Consider the following 24973-nt stretch of genomic DNA (forward strand, 5'->3'; position numbering starts at 1 on the left):
TTGTGTCAGTTGCAAACCAATCCTCAAAGTGAGCATTGCTACTCACTAACAGGAATTCAAGCTGCGCCACATAGTACACTATCTTTTTTGGCAGTTAAGATTTCATTGTCAAGTCACGCGTATCCATTATGAGACAAATATTCTTTTTATTACTTGACTGACTTGTAACCAACAAAATTTTAAGTCCGTAATATAATATACTCAGTACACAAGTTTCGAAATGTGTGGAGATTTTATTCTTTTTCCAAAAACTAGAAAAATTTAAATATAACTACAATTATATTTCTTCCGAATTTGCGGATTGCGTATTCTTAAACTTAAAAACATGTATGTTTCGAATTGGTTAATTCGTGTCGAACTAAGTTAATAAAACTACATTGCTGAACTTATCAAAGTGTATATATGACCTCTGACACTCTGACCAGTTGGTTTGTAGAATTGCAGTGAGCTCTGAGTGCTGAGTGGGGGAGACTCAGAGTTGTTCACAAGTGGAGGCAGAATTATTATCGGATGCTGCTAATGATGCACTGGCAGTTTGGTTGAATCTTTGACCAACATTTGGTTTGCCACCTGGATGGCATGCTATTAGCAGATTTATAGTGTGCTCTTTTGCATAAGGCACTTTATGTACTTAAGTTGCACATGGCACATAGTTATGATTTAAAAGTACTTCGCGATTCTTTTGTTAACTCATTTAACGACTGAGCATATTTGGGATCTGTTGGCAATAGTGTACATATATTCACCATAACATTTTATTGCTTGTTGTGTGTGGGGGAGGAACTGTCCATGCAGACGGGCCCCCCCGCGAGTTTGCTAACCTCTAATGAGTGTGCTGCAACTCAACCTCCATAAATCCAAAACGGCTTCGGCGGAGCTACTCCTTGCCCTGGAGGAAGTGTCCGCCTACGCGGCTTTGGTCCAAGAACCGTGGATAGCGTCGGGCAACACGGTGGCTGGACTGAAGTCGCCTAACTATGATTTATACGTCCCGACATTGGTAAGCAGATCGAGAACTGCCATCCTTGTAAAGAAGGGGCTAAAAGCTCATCTACTACCTAATTACAGCAATGACGATCTAACCGTGGTGGTGCTGGAGAGCCGTGAAGGATGTTTGCTGCTGACATCCTGTTATATGGCCCACGACAAGCCGGCTCCACCTGACGAGCTGCGGAGGCTGGTGGACATGGTCTGCTCCTCCAAGAAGCATATTATTATCGGAACGGACGCCAACGCCCACCATAGCGTCTGGGGAAGTCCCGACATCAATGACAGGGGTGAGTCAGTTCTTGATTTTATCCTTAACCATAAGCTTAGACTAGCCAACAGGGGTGAGGTATCTACCTATGTAGGTCCCACCTCCAGTAATGTGCTGGACCTAACGATTTCAACTGAGTGTACCAATGTTGAAGAGTGGAGGGTCCTGGATAGACCCTCCTTCTCGGACCATAAGTACATTCAATTTACCATTCCTTTTAACAGGGTACCTGCGGCTCAGCCGTTCAGAAATCCCCGTAACACGAACTGGGCGAAATTCTCTAGCCTTGTTTCCAAGTCTCTTGGTTCGCCGGGTAACATCAACTCGGTACAGGACCTAGAAACTACTGTCAATGTCCTTTCAGCAGGACTACTTTCAGCGTTTCGCCAATCTTGTAGACTCTCAAGACCGACGAGAAGATCGAAGCCACCCTGGTGGAACCCAGATCTCTCATCGCTACGTGGGGAGCTTACTAGCATGTTTCAACTTGCTAAGAAGGCGGACAACGAATATGTCTGGGACGAGTATAGGTCTCTCCTGAAGTCGTACAAGAAGATGATCCGATCATCCAAAAGGTCTTCATGGAGAACCTTTTGCTCGGACCTGGATAACATCAAAGACACCTCCAGACTGAGGAAGCTGCTGTCCAAGCAGGCTTCCAGTCCCAGTCTGCTCAAGTCGGGCGATGGGCGTGGACGGAGAGCAGTGCTGAAACTCTGGAAGCACTGCTCTCAACTCATTTCAGGATGTATTGGAATAGGGAACAGTGACTGGCAGCTCTTTCCTAGTCTCCCAGCTATGAGACCCCCTGCCGGTCTAATTACAGACAACAAAATAATTTGGGCTATCGACTCCTTTGCGAAGGTCAGGTCGCCCGGTCTCGATGGACTTTCGCCAGCAATGCTGCAAGCCAGCAAGCCCACGATTGTTCCGTGGCTATCGGGTATCTATTCGGCGTGCCTCGCATGGGGTCATATCCCCACTCTTTGGAGGACCTCGAAAGTCATTTTCCTGTCCAAGGCGGGCAAATGCAGTCATGTGGTCCCAAATGACTTTCGGCCTATCAGCCTAACCTCTTTCTTGCTAAAAACATTGGAAAAGCTACTTGATTTGCACATCAGAAGCAACTCAATGCATCTGTTGTCCCCAAATCAGCATGCGTATACAAAGGGCAAGTCCATTGAGACTGCTCTCCATGCTCTAGTAGCCTCCATCGAAAAAGCAGACCACTATAAAGAATATGCCTTGGGTGCATTTCTTGACATTTCAGGCGCCTTCAATAACGTCACCACTGATGCTATTATGAAGGGCCTTACCTCAATAACACGGCACCAGCGATCCACAGATGGGTCAACCGCCTTCTTTGTGACAGGCGGGTGGTGGCTACGTGGGGCGATGCGGCCATTACAAAGGTAGTGCGAGGTGGCACTCCCCAGGGTTGGGTTCTCTCGCCTCTCCTTTGGAATTTGGTCGTAAATAGCCTACTTCTTAAATTTACTAGACGGGCCCCCAAGTTAATTGCCTATGCTGACGACATAAGCATTTTGATAACTGGGAAATGCCCAACCACCCTTAGTTCCGTAATGGAACTTACTTTGCGGGAAGTTAAAGCATGGCCGAATCAGCCGGGCTCAGCATTAACGCGGATAAAACGGACCTTATCCTCTTCACGAAGAGGTATAAGGTACCTGCGTGGTCCCCAAAATAGGCTGCACTATGCTAAAGCCGAGCCTAGCAGTAAAATACCTAGGTGTGGTCCTCGACAGCAAACTGACATGGAAGCTCAATGTGTTAGAAAGGGTGAAGAAGGCCACCGGAGCCTTGTACATGGCGAAAAGATGCTTAGCTGCACTTGGGGCCTCTCTCCTAATCTAATGCGGTGGATATACATCTCAGTTGTTCGCCCTATCCTCACCTACGGTGTTCTAGTGTGGTGGCAGGCCACTGAAAAAAGGACGTACCTATCCATCATGGAAAGGACACAGCGTCAAGCGCTACTGTGTATCACAGGCGCTCTCAGGTCGACGCCAACTAAAGCCCTCGAGGTAATAGCTGGTGTCGAACCATTAAACCTATACGCGCAATCCATAGCCGCAAAATCGTCCCTACGGATTGCCGCAACTGGCAATTTGGGTCTGCTAGGCTATGGTCACAGCGCCATTGGTAGGGAGACTAGTAGAGACTTGGACTATACTATCCCCTTACCAGTACTGACCATATTAACACTATATTCTTGGAACCGGAGTGCTGGCGGGAAGGGTTATGCATTCCCGAAGCCCTCAACCTCTTCACCGACGGTTCGAAGATGGATGATGGTGTCGGAGCGGCCGTATACTGCCCGGACCCGGTCTCCAAACAATCCTATAAACTCCCAGACCATTGCAGCATCTTCCAGGCGGAAGTTTTTGCCATTGGAAGGCTGCCGAATTGGCTCGGGGTTTACAGCGTGATCACACCTCTATTAACATCTTTGTTGACAGCCAGGCTGCAATAAGATCAATGCACTCTGATGTGGTCAAGTCCAAAGTTGTCCTGGACAGCAGAAGAGCAATAGAGTCGCTGAACGCATCTGCGGTCGTGCGTATCTATTGGATCCCAAGCCACCAGGGCATCGATGGCAACGAGATCGCAGACACTCTCGCCAAAGAGGGAGTAGGGCTCGATGTCGGTAACATGTGCAATGTTCCGATACCCCTGCGAACTCTAGGCAATGAAATTGAGGTGCGCTCTAGACTTCAGTGGGACGCGAGCTGGCGTAATGCCAACTCGTGCAAAACTGCAAGGCTGATGTGTGCCTCTACTAACAAAAACTTAACCAAATTCGTCATGCAGCTTTCAAGGAAAGACTGCAGGCTAATGCTAGGCATTTTAACTGGCCACTGTCTGTCAGCTGTCCATGCTGTAAAGCTGGGCATCACGAACAGTGATCAGTGCAGGAAATGCAACGAACCCGGGGTTAAGGAAACACTTGAGCATCTTCTCTGTAGATGCCCAGCGTTATCCCGACTCCGGTTGAAATACCTTAATTCGCCGTGCCACAACGATCTTCGGGACGTCTCACGGCTATTTCCTAGGATGCTGCTGGCTTTTGCCAAAATGCATCCATACTGCGCGATTTCTGAGACGTAGATAAGCTACCGGTACAGCTACGGACCTCCACTGGTCTATGCTTTGCCCCGCACAGGGGCAGCCGGTCCTACCTAACCTAACCTAACCTGTGTGACTTTAAGAATGTTAAGTTAATATAATGTTAATCATTTTCACTACTATGCATACAGTAGTAGAACTGCATCTACAGTGGCGTGCAAGTGTGAGTACATGTTTGCAACTACTGACTTTGGGTTCGCATAAAAAGTTATTAGTAAAGTAAATGAGTCCAAATTTTTGTGTTTATTCTTTGAATATTTATTAACAAAATCTTATACAAAATATACCAAAAAATCGAATTGGTTTATTTACAAAATAAAAACCAAAAAAAACTCGCATGTACTCAGTTATGCTCATTTTGAACACTTTTCAACAAACTTTTTTTTTTTAATACTTGGTCCAAAGATCGATATTTGTAATTGTGATATTTATTCATTTTGGTATATTTTCTACCAAATTTGGTATTATTTATTTTAGAATAGCTCTCCATTCTTACTGGACTCGGCGCTGCATCTCGCGCTAGCTTGCTGGTACTGATTCGTAGAGTTCCAATCGATTTTTCATTATCGACCAAAAATTTTCGATCGGATTGAGATCAGGACTCTGTGCTGGCCACTCCTTTAACTTAAAATGTTGTTTTGCGATCCATATTTTGAAGATTTTGGACGTGTGTTTTGGATCTCCGTTTTGTTGAAATGTGATGTCTCTCTCCTTTTATGCACATTTGTCAACAAAATCGCAAATATGGGTTTGCAAAATATCTAGAAAGTCTTCCTTTTACGTAGTATCATCTATTTTCTTAATTAGTCTAACGCTCCACCAAGTAGAACAGCTCCAGGCCATGACATTTCCACCTCAGTGTTTCGCAGTTCCTTGTACGTGGCCTATCTGCAACGACTCTTCTGGCTTCTTCCATAAAACTTGGGAATTGGACGACTGGAAAATAGTTATATGGTCTTATGAAACGAAATTCAATCGATTCCAGTCGGATTGTAAACAATATTGTTGGAAGAAGCCTGATTAGTCGCTGCAGATAGGCCACGTACAAGGAACTGCGAAACACTGAGGTGGAAATGTCATGGCCTGGAGCTGTTCTACTTGGTGGAGCGTTAGACTAATTAAGAAAATAGATGATACTACGTAAAAGGAAGACTTTCTAGATATTTTGCAAACCCATATTTGCGATTTTGTTGACAAATGTGCATAAAGGAGAGAGACATCACATTTCAACAAAACGGAGATCAAAACACACGTCAAAATCTTCAAAATATGGATCGCAAAACAACATTTTAAGTTAAAGGAGTGGCCAGCACAGAGTCCTGATCTCAATCCGATCGAAAATTTTTGGTCGATAATGAAAAATCGATTGGAACTCTACGAATCAGTACCAGCAAGCTAGCGCGAGATGCAGCGCCGAGTCCAGTAAGAATGGAAGCTATTCTAAAATAAATAATACCAAATTTGGTAGAAAATATACCAAAATGAATAAATATCACAATTACAAATATCGATCTTTGGACCAAGTATTAAAAAAAGTTTGTTGAAAAGTGTTCAAAATGAGCATAACTGAGTACATGCGAGTTTTTTTTGTTTTTTATTTTGTAAATAAACCAATTCGATTTTTGGTATATTTTGTATAAGATTTTGTTAATAAATATTCAAAGAATAAACACAAAAATTTGGACTCATTTACTTTACTAATAACTTTTTATGCGAACCCAAAGTCAGTAGTTGCAAACATGTACTCACACTTGCACGCCACTGTATATACTAAATAAGCCTTTGGTATATTTTAGAATTTTTGCACTCGATTAACTTTCTAATTGTTCAGATTGTGTGTGCACTATCGAGCAAACAAAATTATTAAAATCAACATACATTTTACAAATATCGTAAAAAGTTAGCAGTAGAAAACGAAATTATCTTTCTCAAAGTATAATGTTATTTCAATAAAAGCAAGTGATTTCTAATTCACCAATTACTATCTGCGAGTATGTTATATTGCGCATTTAAAGCAATAAACATCATGGACTACTAAGTGTTTTCGTACATAAATTCATAAAATTACGAATAATGCATTGCATGTGTTCAACACAAACTAATATGTGTTATCCGGTTATTCAGAGAAAAATCGTTAATCATATTTATAAATTAGGTGGGACTTGTGTTGCGAAACTTACAATATGCTACGTGCACCTAGCAAAATTCGCAGTGAGTACTTATTGCATTAAATTAGTTCAATTAATTGCAGCTATTAAATAATAACATGCATAAAATGCGTCAAATATGCATTTCTAAATACTAGAATATATATATATAACATTAACAACGATGCTTAAGGTCATAACTTTAATTTAGGGATTAAACCATTACTTTAATTTTAAATTTAAATTATAAATTACTTGTGATACCCATTTAGTCTCCATCAAAACAATATATAGGTAATAGTTACATTTAAAAAAAAAACATAAACTAAAACAATTTTAAAAATAAGTGAAGGTTATTCTTAAAGCTTTGGATTAGCACTATTTTTAGAGCTATGATTGATTTTAGGAACTTGTTCTGTTTTACGATAAAATATATAATTTAATTTTAACAGAAAAAAAATTCCAAAAACCATTTTTAGCTCTAATTAAAGTACTTATCTAGAGCTATAAAAATAACCTTTTATTATTTTTAAAATTGTTTCAGGTTATGTTTTTTTTGTTCACTGAAAAGATGGTCGCACGCGACATTCGTCTGAGAATTACCCATATGGATAATTCTCAGAAATCATAAATATTATATAATACTTATAATGTATGATTGTATGCAAATATATCTGCTAATCTGTCTGTATGAGCACCTAGAACTATTAAATATAGAGCTCATAGCCAATTGTTTTTAAATATTGCAACTGAAAATATCAAAATTACTTGTTATTCGATTTTTGTCGATTTGCGGGAGCGGAATTTGACATTGCAAGAATTTGAAACAAACGTGATCTGGGTGCTAATATAACAAATGCTGTTGAAAAAGGCAGTCAACCATACGGACATGACTATATCGCCTCGGCTGTTGACGCCGATCAAGAATAATCTTCTTCTGCCAGTTACATACATTTCCTGTTGGCACAAAGTTATAATATCCTTCTACGCTATGGGTAACGGGTATAAAGATAAATTTAGTAATCTGACTAGATTGAACTAAAACACATTCGAATTAAGAATTTTGGATAGTGTATTGAATTTATAACACATTATCATAATTTCAATGGTTGATTTTATCTAGGCTATGGGGGACGCGCTTTTTATACCCGCTACCCATAGGGTAGAAGGGTATTATAACTTTGTGCCCGCTACCCATAGGGTAGAAGGGTATTATAACTTTGTGCCGGCAGGAAATGTATGTAACAGGTAGAAGGAGGCATCTCCGACCCTATAAAGTATATATATTCTTGATCAGCGTCAACAGCCGAGACGATATAGCCATGTCCGTCTGTCCGTCTGTGTGTCTGTACGTCTGTCCGTCCGTCCGTATGAAACACTGGATCTCAGAGACTATAAGAGATAGAGCTACAATTTTTTTTCGACAGCATTTGTTATGTTTGCACGCAGATCAAGTTTGTTTCAAATTTTTGCCACGCCCACTTCCGCCCCCGCAAATCAAAAAAATCGAATAACAAGCCTAATTTTAAAGCTAGAGCTGTGTATATACCATAATTACTATAGTAGTTATGATTCCTGAAAATTTGGTTGCGATCAGATAAAAATTGTGGAAGTTATTAAGGAAATACTTTTGTATGGGCAAAAACCCCTACTTACTAGGGGTCTGAGTTGCTTTGGCCGACAATCTGGCACATTGTGCCGTTTATGGTATATTTTGAATGGTGTACTATATCGATATACCAAACATACCATTTGGTATATTTTTAGTATTTTTTTAGTATTTTCGGTATATTTTGAAAATGATACCGCATTATTTTGCCTTTATTAAAAATGGGTAGCGGGTATCTCATAGTCGAGCACACTCGACTGTAACTTTCTTACTTGTTATTATTGTGTGGTTAGACAATGCTGTTATAAAGCCCTACAGAAATTGTAATGTTGCTGTTGCCGTTGAAAGACTATTGTTATTAAAATACTGTGAGTGGATTTAAATGCCAGCTTTTTGCCTGATTTAACTTTTGTTTTCTCTAATGAATTAAATTTTTAAATTTTAAAATGTCTTCAAAATATCCCCTTGCTTCACAGTAATGTCCTAAATGAATATTTTAATGATGGATGGGCTTGATTTATATACGCTTGAACATATATTGATAGTTTTCATATTAATAATTATGGAAAATAATTTATTTATTTAAGATTAATTTGTTTAATTCCTTCTAGAAACTTTCGAGATGATACTTTTTCTTTTCCTTCTTTATGAGCTGCTCAAAACTACGTCAATGTTTCAATAAATAGTTTGGAGTTTTTTTTTTATAAATAGTTCATATTGAGGCCACAGCTCAAAACAATTTATTCAAATTAAACACATTAAGACACGTTATTCTAAGTTTCGAAAACCCAGCTAATCAGTAGCGAACACAGTTTTCCACTCAGTAAATTTGTGTGCATTGAAAAACTTTTTGCATTTTGGCCCCATTAGGTATGCCCTAAGCTTATTTCCATCCACCTTCAACTTTGTTTATTATAATGCGAGATATCAATTGTAAAATGAAAATCTTTTCATTATTTTTCTTCCTCTGTTTTGTCTCTTAAATTCACTTTATAGGAATATAACTAAAATTTAAGCAAAATACATATGTATATTGTAATTTACTAGAAATTTACTCTTCACCATAGCTTTTAACTGGCAAAGACAATAAGTTAAATGCGAATCTTAAATAATGTAATCTTCATTTGGTGTCATTTAGGATGTCGACTTAATTGCTGGGAGCTTTGCAAAAGCATTTTAAATTCCTAAAACGACTAAAGCATTAACAAGATAAACTTCTCTTCCACAATGAAGAATTTCAATTTATCATTGAATTAAAGTTTGTCAATTATCGGTGGTTCTTCGACCCACCTTTAACAAGTCCGGAAAATCATACACAATGGAATATTTCAAAAGTTTCAACAATGCAAAGTGTCAAACGAAAATGGCGTGACATTCTGTGAGAAATAGTCAGCAAAACTGTCGCCACGTTTAACAATGTTGTGAACAAATCTGTCAGGGTAGCAAAGGGATTGCAATTAGTTGTGGAGCACAGTGGTTTTTTGTTTTCCGACTGACTTCAATTAAAACGGCATGCATTTTTAATTATGGATTGAAAGTTCCTTTCAGGCGAACAAACATTTATATGTATGAGTGCAATAGAATGAAGCGCAACTCTTCAAACTTGAAAGTAGAAGTAGACAAATAATCTTTTTCCCTAAGAACTTAAAGATATTGCCATACAGTCTTTGTTAAAAACGACAATTGGATGCCAAATTCCCTTCAACAACAGCCGCAACGTAATAAATAACTTTTTACGTATTTTATTGCTCGCTTCCAGGGGCATTGTGTATTTTATGCGTGTGTGTTCTTGGTAGTGTGTGTGTGTGTGCGTGAGTGGAACCGAAGTCAAGAGTAACAACCAGCAACAAGCAAGGAAGCACACAGAACAAAAAATAAGGACAGAAAAGGAAATGACAATGGAACAATAGAACATTTCGTGGCAGTTGAACTGAAAAATGCATTTAAGTGGCATATAAATTTCACACATTCCCCCCAAGCATACACAAAAGGTAAATAGTGACAGTACCCCTGAGCAGTGAGAAACGCTGATAGCTCCGTATTATTTATACATATATAAGCGTATTTCAATGCCCAATAAAATGAACGGGAACTTGCAATAAAATGGCTAACTACTAAGAATATGTCCTCCACGTTAATTAAGTTTGTCCGCTGAAGTAACAGAAGCTGTAGGACGTGATAAAGAGGCTCTTGGTATCCTCGTCCGGCAAAGTGAAATAATGAAAATAAGAAGCGGAAACTAGCAAAAGCTATTATAAAAGAATTTGCATCTTTTGTTATTAAAAGGAAAATGTGTATTGCTTTCAGCCGCACTAACAACATTTTAAAAACTGAATATAAACTTTCTCATTTTTCACATATGGGAATTATAGTTCCCATTTGATCAGTTAGATGATTTTCCCTATTGTTCAAATAGGCAATAGAGGTAACAGCAATGGGTATTTTTCTGTCAATGTTAGTTACTACAATAACTAAACTGTTAGTGGTAGCTAAAAAGTTTAATTATGTTTTAAATCGTTTTGAACATAGCTGCATGATTTAAGTTTGCCAACCTTTCTCTACAGTGCAGTACAAATAAGATACAAATTTTGTTTGTCGATTTTCAAGTACACATTTTTAAATGATTTTCGATGTACTTTAATAAATTGATTAGTAAATAACGTGTGCCTTTGGATTGCATTGAAAGGAATTTCGTTACAGTTTTTAATTTTGCTTAAAAATTATTCATAAATAACTTATTTGAAGTACGCAATTTCAAAATTTTCGCAAACTACCAAATTATATTAACTACATTGTCTAAAAATTGGAGCCCCCTTGGTTTTACCATTGTAATTGTTCATTGATCATTCAAGTATGGACAAGTAACTGCATATAAATAAAGAATTTCACAATAAGCATTTAAGAAAGCAACAGCCATTTTGAATGTCACCGACTCATCACTTTTAAATATTTTATTGTTTACAATAATAATCATAAACAAAATTTGTAGTTGCCCGTAAATAGAATAAAAATAATGGAAACAAGTTAGGAGTTTCGAGTGTACTCGACTGCGAGATACCCGCTTACAATGTTCAATAAAGCCAGATTCCACGAATATACAAAAATAATAAAATATATCATAGACTATATTTATATATAGTCGAACGTGCATGACTGTGAGATACCAACTACCCATTTTTAATAAAAGCTAAACACTGCTGTATTCTTACAATATATCTAATTAATATACCAAAAATACAAAAATATTCCGAAAGCAATGGATTGTTCTAGTGATAGGTGTATAAATTACATTTGATTATGCATCAGAGTTAAATTAATTATTCACTAATTATCGCATTGATTTGTATTAATATTGTCGAATGCTAAATGCAAAGAAATATACCATACGTATAAAAACATTGCAAGGTTTTCCACCACTCTTAATACCCATGAGCACCAATATCATAATGAACAATTCATAAAAGCGTAGGACACAAAAATAACTTACTCGTTGGTTTTAACAACAATACGACAATAACAAATGGCGGAGTCATAAATTATATTTATGGTTAAGATAAAAAAAAAAAAATGTAGGCTACCCATAGGGTAGAAGGGTATTATAACTTTGTGCCGGCAGGAAATGTATGTATCAGGTAGAAGGAGCCATCTCCGACCCTGTAATATAGTATGTTCTATATTTTTTTCAACAGCATTTGTTATGTTTGCACGTAGATCAAGTTTGTTTCAAATTTTTGCCACGCTGAGAATTTTGGTGTATACAATAATAATTATAGTATTTATGATGAAAATTTGATTGCGATCAGATAAAAGTTGTGAAAGTTATTAAAGAAATATTTTTGTATGAGCAAAAACGCCTACTTACTAGGGGTCTGAGTTGCTTTGGCCGACAATCTGTTACATTGTGCCGTCTATGGTATATTTTGAATGTGGTACTACATCGATATAACAAATATACCGTTTGGTATATTTTTGTAGTACTTTCTGTATATTTTGAAAATAATACCGGAATATTTTGCTTTTATTCAAAATGGATAGCGGGTTTCTCACAGTCGAGTACACTCGACTGTAGCTTTCTTACTTGTTATATTTTGTTAAAGTCTTCCAGCTGGCTACAATGTACAATGTACAAATTGTTATGTTATGGACAAATAATTGTACTGAGACTAATTCCAAAAAAATCTTTCTACTGCTTCTATGCACTGTATCCTCCTGTTGGAATTTTCTTTGTTTTTTATTATTAAAAATCCTTGATTTGTATTTACGTGTTTACGCTTAGCATGAACAACAACAAGCGTAAACACGTAAATACAAATCAAGGATTTTAGCCAGTAAAAGTCGTCTAATAATAAAAAACAAAGAAAATTCCAACAGGAGGATACAGTGCATAGAAGCAGTAGAAAGATTTTTTTGGAATTAGTCTCAGTAAAAGAGTTGTTGAACGGATTTTTCTTGTGCTTCTGATTGATATGTAATCGCATTTACATTTCCTGGCACTTCCGTGGCAGAAAATAATTTGCTCTTTGTTTGCCTATATTGCACGCCTAGTTGCAGTTCATTGTGAATTAATGCAATTGGTTGAATAAGGAATCGATATGAATTACCAATGAATTTATTTTAGGAATAAATTTAATTTGAATAACACGTTTGTACTTCCCAATATTCCGTTTATTCTAATTTTGGAAACCCATATTTATGGACAGTTTTATGGCAATTATGTCGATACTGACACAAAAAAGAGTTCTTGACCCCACTTTTTATCTCCCATTCCGCAGCGCATTGGGCTACAACTACAGCTCGGCTGCAGCTGGCATATGGAATTAAAATGATTGTGCATTTCGTTGTTATGTAATCACTTGTTTTACTTCTTTAAAAGCACTTTAAGCATCTTGTTTAGTAAACTATACAAAATTCAATTGTATCCTTCGTTTTCTACACTGCTAGCCGTATGACATTCATCAATCAAATGTAAACACAGTTTAAATCCATATAATAGATTATAATAAAATATATCCTTCTTTATAAACAATATGTGCATATTTATATTCGATCAACATTAACAGTCTAGTTTGTATATGTATTTGTAAAAGTTATTTAGTCAGACCTTAGCTTCTTTGGCTGATGATCTGGATTATTTAGACCTCAACGGTATATTTTGAATGTAATACTTCGTCAATATACCAAATATGGGCTTCGGTATAATTTAGTGGTTTGAGGAATATTATTTGGGTTGAGGAATATTATTTGGTAGAATTTAACAATAATAATAACGCAATGTTTTGCGTTTTTTTTTTGGGTAGCGGGAATCTCACTGCCGAGCACACTCTTACTTTTTTTATGTAACAAAATGTGTTATATGTAATTACAAAACTATCATAGTCAGGGTATCTTTTTTTTTATTCATTTTGTACAATTTTCACCTTTTCTGAAAGTAATTACTATTATATTCTGTTTTTTTTTTAGTTCCTTAATGCTTTTTTTATGGGATAGCGACTTCTATTAATGAGCGAAATAAAAAATATAAAAATAATTTGTATAAATAATAATAATATATATAAAGCTTCATTATTTTATTATGACACAAACAACGTGTACTTGAAGCTTAAATTTCACTTTGCCTAAAGTCTTTCTCAAAGATTCTTAAATTTTCTGTTGAAAATGAAGGAAGGCAGCAACGCTGATTGACGTTAAAACTGTAATCAAATATAAGTATATTTATATTTTTTGAAAACTTTTAAATGTTCAAAATCAAAGAATGATTCTTCAATGAATTTTATAATAAGTCTCTCACTATTAAAAGAGATTAAGTACACCATTTAAACAACGGATACATTTTCGCTTATATTCTTTTAGTTTTTTTCATTTAGTATATCAAACTTTGTATCCAAAGTTTTTTGGTAATTGAATACATTATTTACAATTTTTCCAAAATGTCGTAAGGGATTCAGAAAAACGTCGACAATTATACATTTCATATTTTATTTTAAATCACTTTAAGTATTTTTATGTTGAATATCCTTGATTAGATTTCCTTTTTCCTACTGGAATGTTATAAAGCTTCCTTTATGCTAAAAGCTACAACTACTCATTTGAACAACATAGTAATTTCATAGCCTAGCTTAAAAGTCTCGAGGCAATTACTACTGCATTTAACACATGTTTTCAGCAGCATTGCATTTGTTTCTATGAATCTACCCACATAGCTATCCTCATACAGGATGACCTCCAAAGTACATGGTGAGAGTTAAATTAAATTAAAAGTATACATATTTTGGGTATATTTTATATATTTATAATTAACTTTATATCTTCAAGCATTCTAGAGCCACTTAAACAATACTTTAATATCTAGATATAACAAAATTAAAAAACTGTTAGTTACTACCGAATGAGTCGACAATATTCAAAGACTGAAAAGCAAAAGAAAAGAACATTGTAATTTTTTTATGTGCAATTGCTCTTTAAGCTCATTTTATTGGGTTTACTAATTTACTTTAATGTTTTCTTGGAAAATCAAACTTGTGGTATACTGAACTATAAATATCGGAATGTTTTGTTCTTGATATCAGCCTTGTCTTTAAACTTTACGTCTTTAAATTTGTAATCTATAATATACTGCATCTGCAATAATTTGTTTAATAATTATAGATTTATTCAGCGACATATTACATATACATATGTACATATGTAAAAATGGGTTTAGGATACATTTTTTTAATCTCAATAAATCTTCCCTCTCGGCGTCTAGAATCAGAATGTAAATTGCTAAACTAAATTTTAAAACTAATTTGTATCAAAATTTAAATTTGTTTAGATGATTTGCACTATAGTTTAAAAATGATTTAGATTTTAGTTGGCAATATTATTATTATTATTATTTTAGTTATATTAGGGCCACTGTTGCTAAGAGTGAAATAAATGGAGAGTGAAATATATTCTATAGAGTGGAATATAATTTCTTGAAAACTATTTACATTGAATCACAATAATTTTGAATAAGTCAATAGTGGTTGAAATTTGTATTTTAGTATGTAAAATTGTAGGCATCCTTAGCATATGGCTAGCCTAACAATGACAGTGACAATATCTTCAACTATTTGCCGAATGAAGCTTTAAAAGCGTAAAATGGCAGCTTATGTTCAATGCATAACAAAAGAAAAAGGGATGACAATGTTTCAAGCGGCTTAAATAGCAACTGGTAGGTAAACAATATGCTAAAGACGCCGGTCAAAATATGGGAAATATTTTTAGCATTTACCCAAAAGATAGAAGCATATAAATGACAAAGCAAGGAAAGGATAACAAATACGTATAGAAGGGAAACAGACATCACTCTTTCATTGTTTGCCTCTTTTTGGTTTCAGTTACTGTTGACTAGTCGTTGAAAATACTGTTAACACGTGCATATCAAAACGTAGCTTTAATAACTGACTCTTGTTGCGACTCGCGATTATTTATCCGATTTTTCTTGTAATGACACTTTATTCTTTTCAAAAACTTGAATTTTGTAGAAATGTTAACTATCAAATATTTTCACGAATTATTTCCGTTTACATTATTAAATTGAATTCAAGAGTGATGTCGTCCGGCCTCAGCGGTCTGCACCAAGCAGTTTATCACGGGCTTCTGTCTTCCAACAGCAAGCCAATGCAACTAGACTGCTTTTTCGATATCGAAACTCCTGTTGAAAGTGCGTCGCTGAGAATTCATTTGTATGTGCAGCCGGCATTTTGCTCGTTGCATTAGTATTTATGAACAGCTGATTTGTACAGTTTTCGAAAATACGTCGCATGCTCACCTTTGTATGGGCTAACGTAGGGTGGGCTTGTTTCATACACATACATCAAATACGCATTACATATTTGTTCAATTCATACCTTGTTGTTATTAAATGGCAAAAAAGGGTATATTAGGTGCAAACCAATCATTATGTAATGGGTTGGAGAAGTCATCTACAACCTAATAAAGATAATATATTCTTAATAATTATAATTAATTTGTTAGTGAGACTTCAGTTATTAATTATAAACTCTTATTGAAATTCATTCACTATTCTCTTTAAAGAGGAAGTAATATCAGCAACAGAGTATGCGTTAGTAATATACCAATGCTTTGAAAGCACAACAAAAATCAACATGGTTGTTGTCACAGCTAAATCCACTTTTGTAGAAATGTTATTAACAGTGCAGGTTGACTGTTACAAGCTTACAGATAACATTTGCATTGAAAATCAAATATATTATATGTACATAGTTTTATTACACTCAAAATATTAACTTACTTGAGTGTTTATTGCCAATCTCGCGACGCATTTCTTCAGATCGATTTGAGATATTGGATTCCAGCGGATATTGGGCAAATGTCATATTTTCATTGCGCATTTGTTTTCCCAGAGACTTCATCATAAGAAAGCAAGTGTGCAAACCAGCAACATTTCGTTGACCATCGCGTTCGTAGTAAAAAATTGAATGCGTCCAATTGTGTCTGGGTATAAAAAGTGTCTACAATTATTATGGAGCGATGAAAAGAAGAATGCGAACTTACTGTTTCATCACATTGATGGTTAGTTCGGAGATGGACTCAAAACTCAACATTCCTGTGCGGAGCAGCATGTAGAACTCATCTTTACAATCAGTTTTCTTTTGCTCAAAATCATAGGTAGAGCCACCTACCGTAATAAGTGGAGTGCCCTGACTATTGAAGTACTTGGTAATGCGACTGACAGCAGCTGCAATTACAAATAGAGTGCACAATTCTTTTTACTGGGTACATTTGTCACTACTTACCTAGGGAATAATCGCAAACTGGTCCAAAAATGACCTGCGCACACAGCTTGATAATGCCGTCCATAGCACGAATTACTCCCAGCGAGGCATCGCACTTTGTGTCGTGGGCCAACCATTGAATGTCAATGTATGATGGTATCAGTGCTGACAAGCGAATCTGCTGTTCTGCCACCTTTAATATAGGTAGGACACGCTGCAAAGATGCCTCATATCCATCATCATTGGGCAGCAGAACCAGGGCGCGAATTGAGCAGTTTCTGCCCAGAGCATCGCAGATGGCTTCACAATCTCGTGCCGGTTCATCCCGACACTTTGCCTGGCAGCTGGCCAGGCATAGTAACGTTAGGATTAAGGGTAACGATAGCTGCCTTTTGTTGCCTATGCCTACACTTGAGCTATGCCATTGACGGTCTATAAAGAGCCATTTGGCATGCCCAAGAAGTTCAAATGATTTCCACCCTTGGACATTAGCAGCTGGTTCGTCATTTGGTTCCCGTTGCCTCGTTGCGTCAAATTCGATCATTTGCCCAGGCTTCAATGCGATCGACTTTCTTTTTTCTTATGCGTTACAGATCACGCACGTTTAGATTACCCTTCAAATGATTGCATCCACTTAATGAATTTGCGTTGATTTTTCGGATGATAAAAATGTAAATATACGCAAGGCAGGCTGCATGCTGACGCTGAAAAGGCAAGAGTTTGAAAAACAAATCATACAAATAAATAAGATGGCAAATTTTTAGCGGGTATACAAATTGCAGAAATTCTTACAAATAGAGAATACCCAATTTCAGTTGGAGAATTTACAAATCATCTTTAAATCAAACAGTAAATCTTTTATTATAATGGAAAACAATCATCATCAATGATATTACGATTGCTTGCCGGAAATAAGCCAAGATATTATTGAGAAAATCGACGACCCATAAACATTTTATTACAAATACATTTTGTTGTATCTTTATAACACATTCCCCTATTATGCTAATTTAATTAATTAATTTTATTATAATTAATTTGCAAAACGACTTCCTAAATATTTTTTTGCATTGAAACCACACAAATCTATGCAATAAAAATCATTCTCTAAAATTATAGCAATTTTAATTTATGGCAATTAATTTGTGTTATCTTCAAAATGTGTACACACCACATTTATCGTTTGTTGAACTATTTTTTAGATACTTATCAAAGTCATTTGAAAAGACTGCAGCAGTTCACTATGCATATTTGAAATACAATTTCTAAATAAACAAGTAAGTAAATTATAGTCGAGTGTACTTGACTGTGTGCTACCCTGTACCCATTTTCAATAAAACCAAAACAGTACGATATTATTCTTAAGGCTATATTTCTTATGTTGGTATACCATTATATTAAAAATATACCATGGAGTACACGATGTACCAGATTGGCAACTAAAGCAACTAAGGCCAGACTTCAGTTTTTTTTTACTGTACAAAATGATTTTTTGCATAACATCAATGATGTTTATCTGATCGCAACCAAATTTTAAGTAATCTTAAAAGCTGCAGTTATAATTATATGAATCTAGTTTTAAATGATCTACAATAATCATAAATTTTGTCAAGAAAAAAGTTTCTTTTATCTCTTTAAATCTTTGATATCTTTGAGTGTTTCTACGGATAGACTTACAAGGGTATAAATAGTACAAATTCATTTCCTTATGTTTGCATTATTTTAAAAAATATATAGTAAAGTATTTTATCCTCTAAGTATCCTCTAAGTAAATATAGTTTGCTTTTTATATTAAAGCCAAACTGTTTGGTTTTACGTCTGAATAAATAATCATAATACAAAGAAATAGTTCCATAAACTAAACGTTTAGTACTTTTATTATCGGGAACCACTTTAATTACCATTTATAATAGCCCATATTTTTGGATACTTTGACGCCAAACATTGGTAAATGTGTATGTTGGCACATATATGAACTTTCATAATTGGCGTGTTATATTTATTATTTTGGTGACGTAGAGAATTTAATGGCTCTCTATTAATGTGATCAATGATTCATACAGTCAAAACCAATAGCAGTAAAAATATTTTGTTTTGCTCCATTGCAATAAGTGGAAGCGTGAATTTAGCGATAATAGAAAGCAAATTGTTTAGACAAATTTCACAAGAATTGTTTACATGCAATAAACCAATTAATTGATAAGGCGACACTGGAATCAAATGCTTTTCATCAAAATCGAATGCATTCTTTTCTTTAACGCGGGGGCGGAAGTGTTGTTGAATCTTTCTCTTATAGTCTCTTAGGTTTAGGTGTTCATACAGACGGACGGACAGAAAAGGCTATATCGTCTCGGCTGTTGACGCTGATCAAGAATATATACACTTTGTGCGGTTCAAGATGCTTCCTTCTGTCTGTCACATACATTTACTGCAGACAAAAATTTATAAAAAACTTCTATGGTTAACGCATACAGTATAAAACAAGTAAGAAAGCTACAGTCGAGTGTACTCGACTGTGAGATACCCGATACCCAATTTGATTAAAAGCAATATATTTTGCGGTATTATTCTCAAAATATACAGAATATACTGCAAATATACTAAAAAATACTAAGAATATACCAAATAATATGTTTGGTATATCGATATAGTACACCATTCAAAATATACCATAGACGGCAGTAGGCCAACGCAACTCAGACCCCTAGTAAGTAGGCGTTTTTGCCCATACAAAAGTATTTATTTAATAACCACAATTTTTATCTGATCGCATTTTCAAGAATCATAACTACTATAGTAATTATTGTACATATATACCAAAATTCGCAGCTTTAGTTTTAAAATTACGCTTGTTATTCGATTTGATTTGCGGGGGCGGAAGTGGGCGCGGCAAAAATTTGAAACAAACTTGATCTGCGTGCAAACATAACAAATACTGTCATTTATAGTCTCTGAGATCTAGGTGTTCATACGGACAGACGGACAGACACACAGACGGACATGGCTAGATCGTCTCGGTTGTTGACGCTGATCAAGAATATATATACTTTATAGGGTCGGAGATGCCTCCTTCTACCTGTTACATACATTTCCTGCCGGCACAAAGTTATAATACCCTTCTACTCTATGGGTAGCGGGTATAAAAATGCTGAGCTCTTAGATACTTTGTCTTTTGTCACACATTACTGTGGATTTGGCAAGATGGTTTTTTGTTAAAATTCTTTAGACCTATTTATAAATAAAAGTTTAATAGTTGATAATTCTTCCAATTTTGTTTATTTTTGTTTAATTGGTAACACTAATTTCTAATCTTATCACAGCACCAACAGTTTTCAAAACCGTATGTATGACATGTGTGTATGACATGTGAGTCTTGAGGGGAGTACCCTCGGCTAATTCTTGAAATGCACGATTGGTATCAATTGTCGAATAAATTCAATGTAATATACAGATTAAGGGTTCAAGACTCTTTCAAAAACTCTAACATAGGGTATTCTGATGGGGAATCCACCATGCCCTATTATTATCATAAACGTTGATAAAATTATAGATTGCATTTACGAGTTCGAGTATCATAGTCACTTGTCATAGTCACCCTTAATGGCTGGAACTGAGTGCTGCAATATTTCGAACATGAAATGTGAAATTTACTCTGAAATGCTAGCCGAAAAAGAAACTTTGAGGAAACGCAAACAAAACTATGCTATTGAAATAGGTATTGGGTAAGCTTGCTTATCAGAATCAGATGTGAATTCAGGCGCCATAGCCAGACGAAGGCAACACTAGATGGATCCAACCGAACTGCCACAGCTAATAGTAATTAATAAGAATACATCACAAGCATTTGACAGTGCAAATAACGATGAAAGAAGTTATTGCAATCTAAAAATCGAAATGTCAATGATACCATATATCAAAACTGGTTTGGGTCATGTGCTTCATTCATATCACAACAATTAGCAAACATGAGCCTGAGTGTATGGAAACCAACATCAATCATTTGGAAGCGTGATATTTGCATTTAAAATTCGCAGTATGAAAAAGTTTAAAATATATCTGTATCTAACTTGGTGATACTCAATGATTCTCGCGGATATAAAAAATAAAAATATGTATAAATAATTTTCGAAAAATGTAATTTAATTTGAGTTTTGTTTTAAATCAAATAGATAATAAAAATAATTGAAATAGATATATTTCTCGATATATATACATATGTGTGTATTTTCTCTATCTTGAGTACACTTTGTACCCGTGGGACATAGCAAGAGCTATAAATAGTACGTCGAGGTAGTCTCATTAAAAAATTGGAAAATTAGAATCAAATAAATCAATAACAAATTGGGTGGTGCATCGAAACTCTTATCTGTTGGCAAGCGTCAATTTATTTTTAGGCCGTTAACAAAATTAAAAACCTGCTGATTGATTAAGATCGGCGGAGGTGACAGAACCCACTCAGGCCACTTTGCTTGCGACTACGAATTGCAACCTAGTCGAATCAATCATGTTTACTCATGGCTGTATGAGTACACACAATAGAAATATACTACATACATACATGCATACATACATACGTACATACAATCGTATACTCACTAACCAATGTGGTCTGCCACTTATGCCAGCCTTGTCATAAGCCCACCAACCAAAAGCTGGTACTCAGACACCTGGACACATGTGCACAATTTGCTCGGTGGCTTGCTATATTTATGGCAAATATTATATGTATATTTATATGAATACTTATTCACATATCTATATACAAAGTGGAATGCATTTAACCTCGTGCTGCTCTCGTATTTACGGTGCTTTATTATACTTACTCATAGTATGTTGTTTTTTTTATCAAGCACTCAACTTGTTCTCGTAATACCAACAATTACGAACTATGTATGACAATTGGAAATTGGCTTTTAGGTGTAGTGCGATTTAATAAACCTTAGGCTTATGAATATGCCAAACAAGTTGTATTTATGTATTTTCATTTTGTCTATAAACTAGCATAAAATCATGGGATTTATTAAATGAACGGCGACACATTAAAATATACTATGTTAAGTAGGTTTAAACATTGATTTCATTTTTATGTATTCGTCTACTTGATGGAGAACAGTAAACCGATTAGTAATTAGACAAATTTAATACTCACTTCACTTCTGGCTCATAGATCAAACAATCATTTGAGATAATGGACACAAGTTGAAAGACGTCTACGTTTTATTTTTACCTATTTTTAAGCATTTGTTTATTTTTAGTTTGCAATCAATGAACCATGTCGGCTGATAAGATTATAAAAAGTCCACAAATTTTGTGCGAATGCATATGGGTAAACTCATATAATAGATATCAAGCTATGATGGCTCAACGCACAAGTTAAAACATTTCTACATCTTATATAAATCACAGTCACACTAAGCATATGATTTCCATATAACAAATTGTTTTTAAATCCAATAATTTGCATGTAACTTAAATTTCCATTCATCATACACACAATTTATAAATTCCCACATTGCCACAGCTAGTGTTTCATATGTATATTATTTATGTATTTTTAATATATGCAAAAAATAAGATTGTTTAAATATAGAGCCTCTTATAAGTTGCTTATTCATATTTCACAAAACCCTTTACACACAAACACTTAAATTTACTTCCAAGGTTCTTTTGGAATATATTGGCAAAGAATCCTGGTATAAAATAGAATACAAAAATAAACTACAAAAATACCAATTTAATTTTTCGAAAGAAGAATTTGTTCCCATGTAGAGAATTGCAATTTAAAAGCAATTTGGGAAAAGATGTGCGAATAATGGTATATTTAGGTGCAATGAAAGTTTTGTTTATAATTTTTGATAGTCATTTTATCGTCAATTGCAATTCGCTTATGGCTTCATTTAATTCATATTGCGCGAATTACCTTGAATGCATTTCAAAATCAATGTAAACAATATCTCGATGTCGTGCAGTTGTGTGCAACTGACCGCAACAATTACTGAGCTTTAAGCGAAATACAATAAGTCGTCAAGGGCATTATCTATCTGAAAGTGAATGCATTTAATTATTGCTCAGGTTTTAATGTCATACCCATCTGTGAATTAACAGGATCAATTTCTACTAATAGATACTCAGCTCCCAAAAAATTTCCATTGGCTTAACTCTGAAAATATTTATATTTACATTGCCAATGTTTTTTTCTACAAGCAAGCTTCCACCTTTATTAACCCAGCCACTTTTAGACAACTAAAATATTGAATGCAAACAAATATCTAAGCTCGTATGTATATACTTGTAGATATTTATTTGTTTGCAGTGAAGGCGTGTCAATGAATTAGTATGCTAGTGGCAAAAACAAAACTTTAACCATTTATTATGATGCCAAGAACAGAAGCTGAAAGTACCATAAACAAACATTCTAAAATGCAATACAATATATCGCTTACGCACAATAAAACAGAGAAGGAAATTCGGAAAAAGAGAGAGAGAGTGATAGATAGAGGGAGAAAGAAATAGAGAAAGAGAGCGAGGGGAGGAGAGAGCACGTTAAGTGTTTGAGTAATGCTGCATACTTCAGTGGGTTGCTAGATGTCACATCTCGTTTGCCGGGCAAACCGAGTTTTAAAATTAATGTTAAGCAGTTACGCATAAAAAGTCAACGATAACTCAGAGCGACACTATGAACAAACAGCACCAGTTGGAAGTGAACCCGTTCAAGAGTTTAACAAGTTGATCCCGAAATTATCAAACTGCTGGGAGAATACTGTTCCGCAGAATGTAATTAATGTCATTCGTAAAAGACAAGAGAATATATGGTATATAGAAAACAAGTATTTTTGTTTAGTGTTACTCACTTATTATACATTTCTTAGTGGATGTAATTGGAAATATTAAGTTCACAAATTAGCTCCACAAAAGACTTTTCACAGATAAAGTTGACCCTAAGTTTAGCATTGACATAACATTCCTCAAAACATGCTTTTCATGCAATTAGCTAGATAAAGGAGAAAGCTTGATAATGAAATGCATTTCACTGGAGATGTTGGTATTGATACACGATACAACCATAACCATGACGATATTAAATTTTATCAAAGAAGATGTCGCTTAAATATGTTATCTCGCCACAGTTTGCATCAATCAATGAAACTCCGTCCTTTGCTGTGAAAGCATAGAATTTTTCAAATCAACGCAATGACCCGGCAAAGGGGTGGAGAGAAATTCAATGCAGTGCAAAGTCTTTTGGTATAAGACAACTCTCGACATTTTTGTGAAATATTTGAATTTTAGCCGCAAGCTTACCTCTTTGCAAATCTAATGTTGTGGGAGTGAAAAATTTGTGTGAGTTCTTAAGTTGAGAATGTGTTATACAATGAGTCTAGTCAAACGGGCTTATTACTCCAATATTGGAACACTGTGTAAATAATCTATATTGATGATTAAATAAACGTATTATGGCTCTTCGAAGTTGCATAAAACAGAAGCCAAAAACTAATATGCGCGCATTCAATACAATATATAACTGACAGGCGACTTCGACGAACGTTGCGTCGCGGTAATGACCCGAAACGCGGGCTTTCCGTTAAACTCTTATTTTTCGACTATTATTGTCCAAGTATAGAAAAGCTTCGCGACACTTTTACCAATCAAGAAAAGTGCGCATTTCACCAACGCAAAGAACTCACCAATTGCCCATGTTAGTGATAAGAAAGCACTCCGATAACTGGTAACAGCCAGCCAGCTGGTTATAAGAATTCTGTTGATAATTTAGCATTGCCGCTGTTAGGTCTCTGTTATCTTTATGTCACTGGTATATACATATACATGTACATATATGATAACATATCTTTAAATTTTCCGTCTTTAATGTAAAATTATTTTATATGATTGTTTCATGCCATACGTCCTCAAGCAACTACAAAATATTTACTATTTTTAAATTGAATGAATTACTTTATACATATGTGGAGAAAAAGACAATTATTTGTGTATATATTTGTGAACTACTTTCAATAAAATGAAAGCCTGATATCAATTGATAAAGTATTTCTAC

At 35.2% G+C, this 24973-nt stretch overlaps 1 protein-coding gene across 1 annotated transcript in view; it reads right to left on the minus strand.

The window, feature by feature from the left end:
* The window catches only part of LOC133839008 (atrial natriuretic peptide receptor 1), a 46544-nt gene extending 22064 nt beyond the window's left edge, over positions 1-24480 (minus strand). Inside the window, exons 1-4 of the mRNA XM_062270301.1 lie at positions 24223-24480; positions 16945-17627; positions 16703-16886; positions 16440-16642 (exon numbers count right to left, since the gene is read on the minus strand). Coding sequence (XP_062126285.1) covers positions 16440-16642; positions 16703-16886; positions 16945-17467 — 910 coding nt within the window. The 5' untranslated portion in view covers positions 17468-17627; positions 24223-24480. The remainder of the gene's footprint in view (positions 1-16439; positions 16643-16702; positions 16887-16944; positions 17628-24222) is intronic.
* Positions 24481-24973: the final 493 nt, after the last annotated feature.

Source organism: Drosophila sulfurigaster, chromosome 2R (genome assembly GCF_023558435.1).
Source record: "Drosophila sulfurigaster albostrigata strain 15112-1811.04 chromosome 2R, ASM2355843v2, whole genome shotgun sequence".
Lineage (NCBI taxonomy): Eukaryota > Metazoa > Arthropoda > Insecta > Diptera > Drosophilidae > Drosophila > Drosophila sulfurigaster.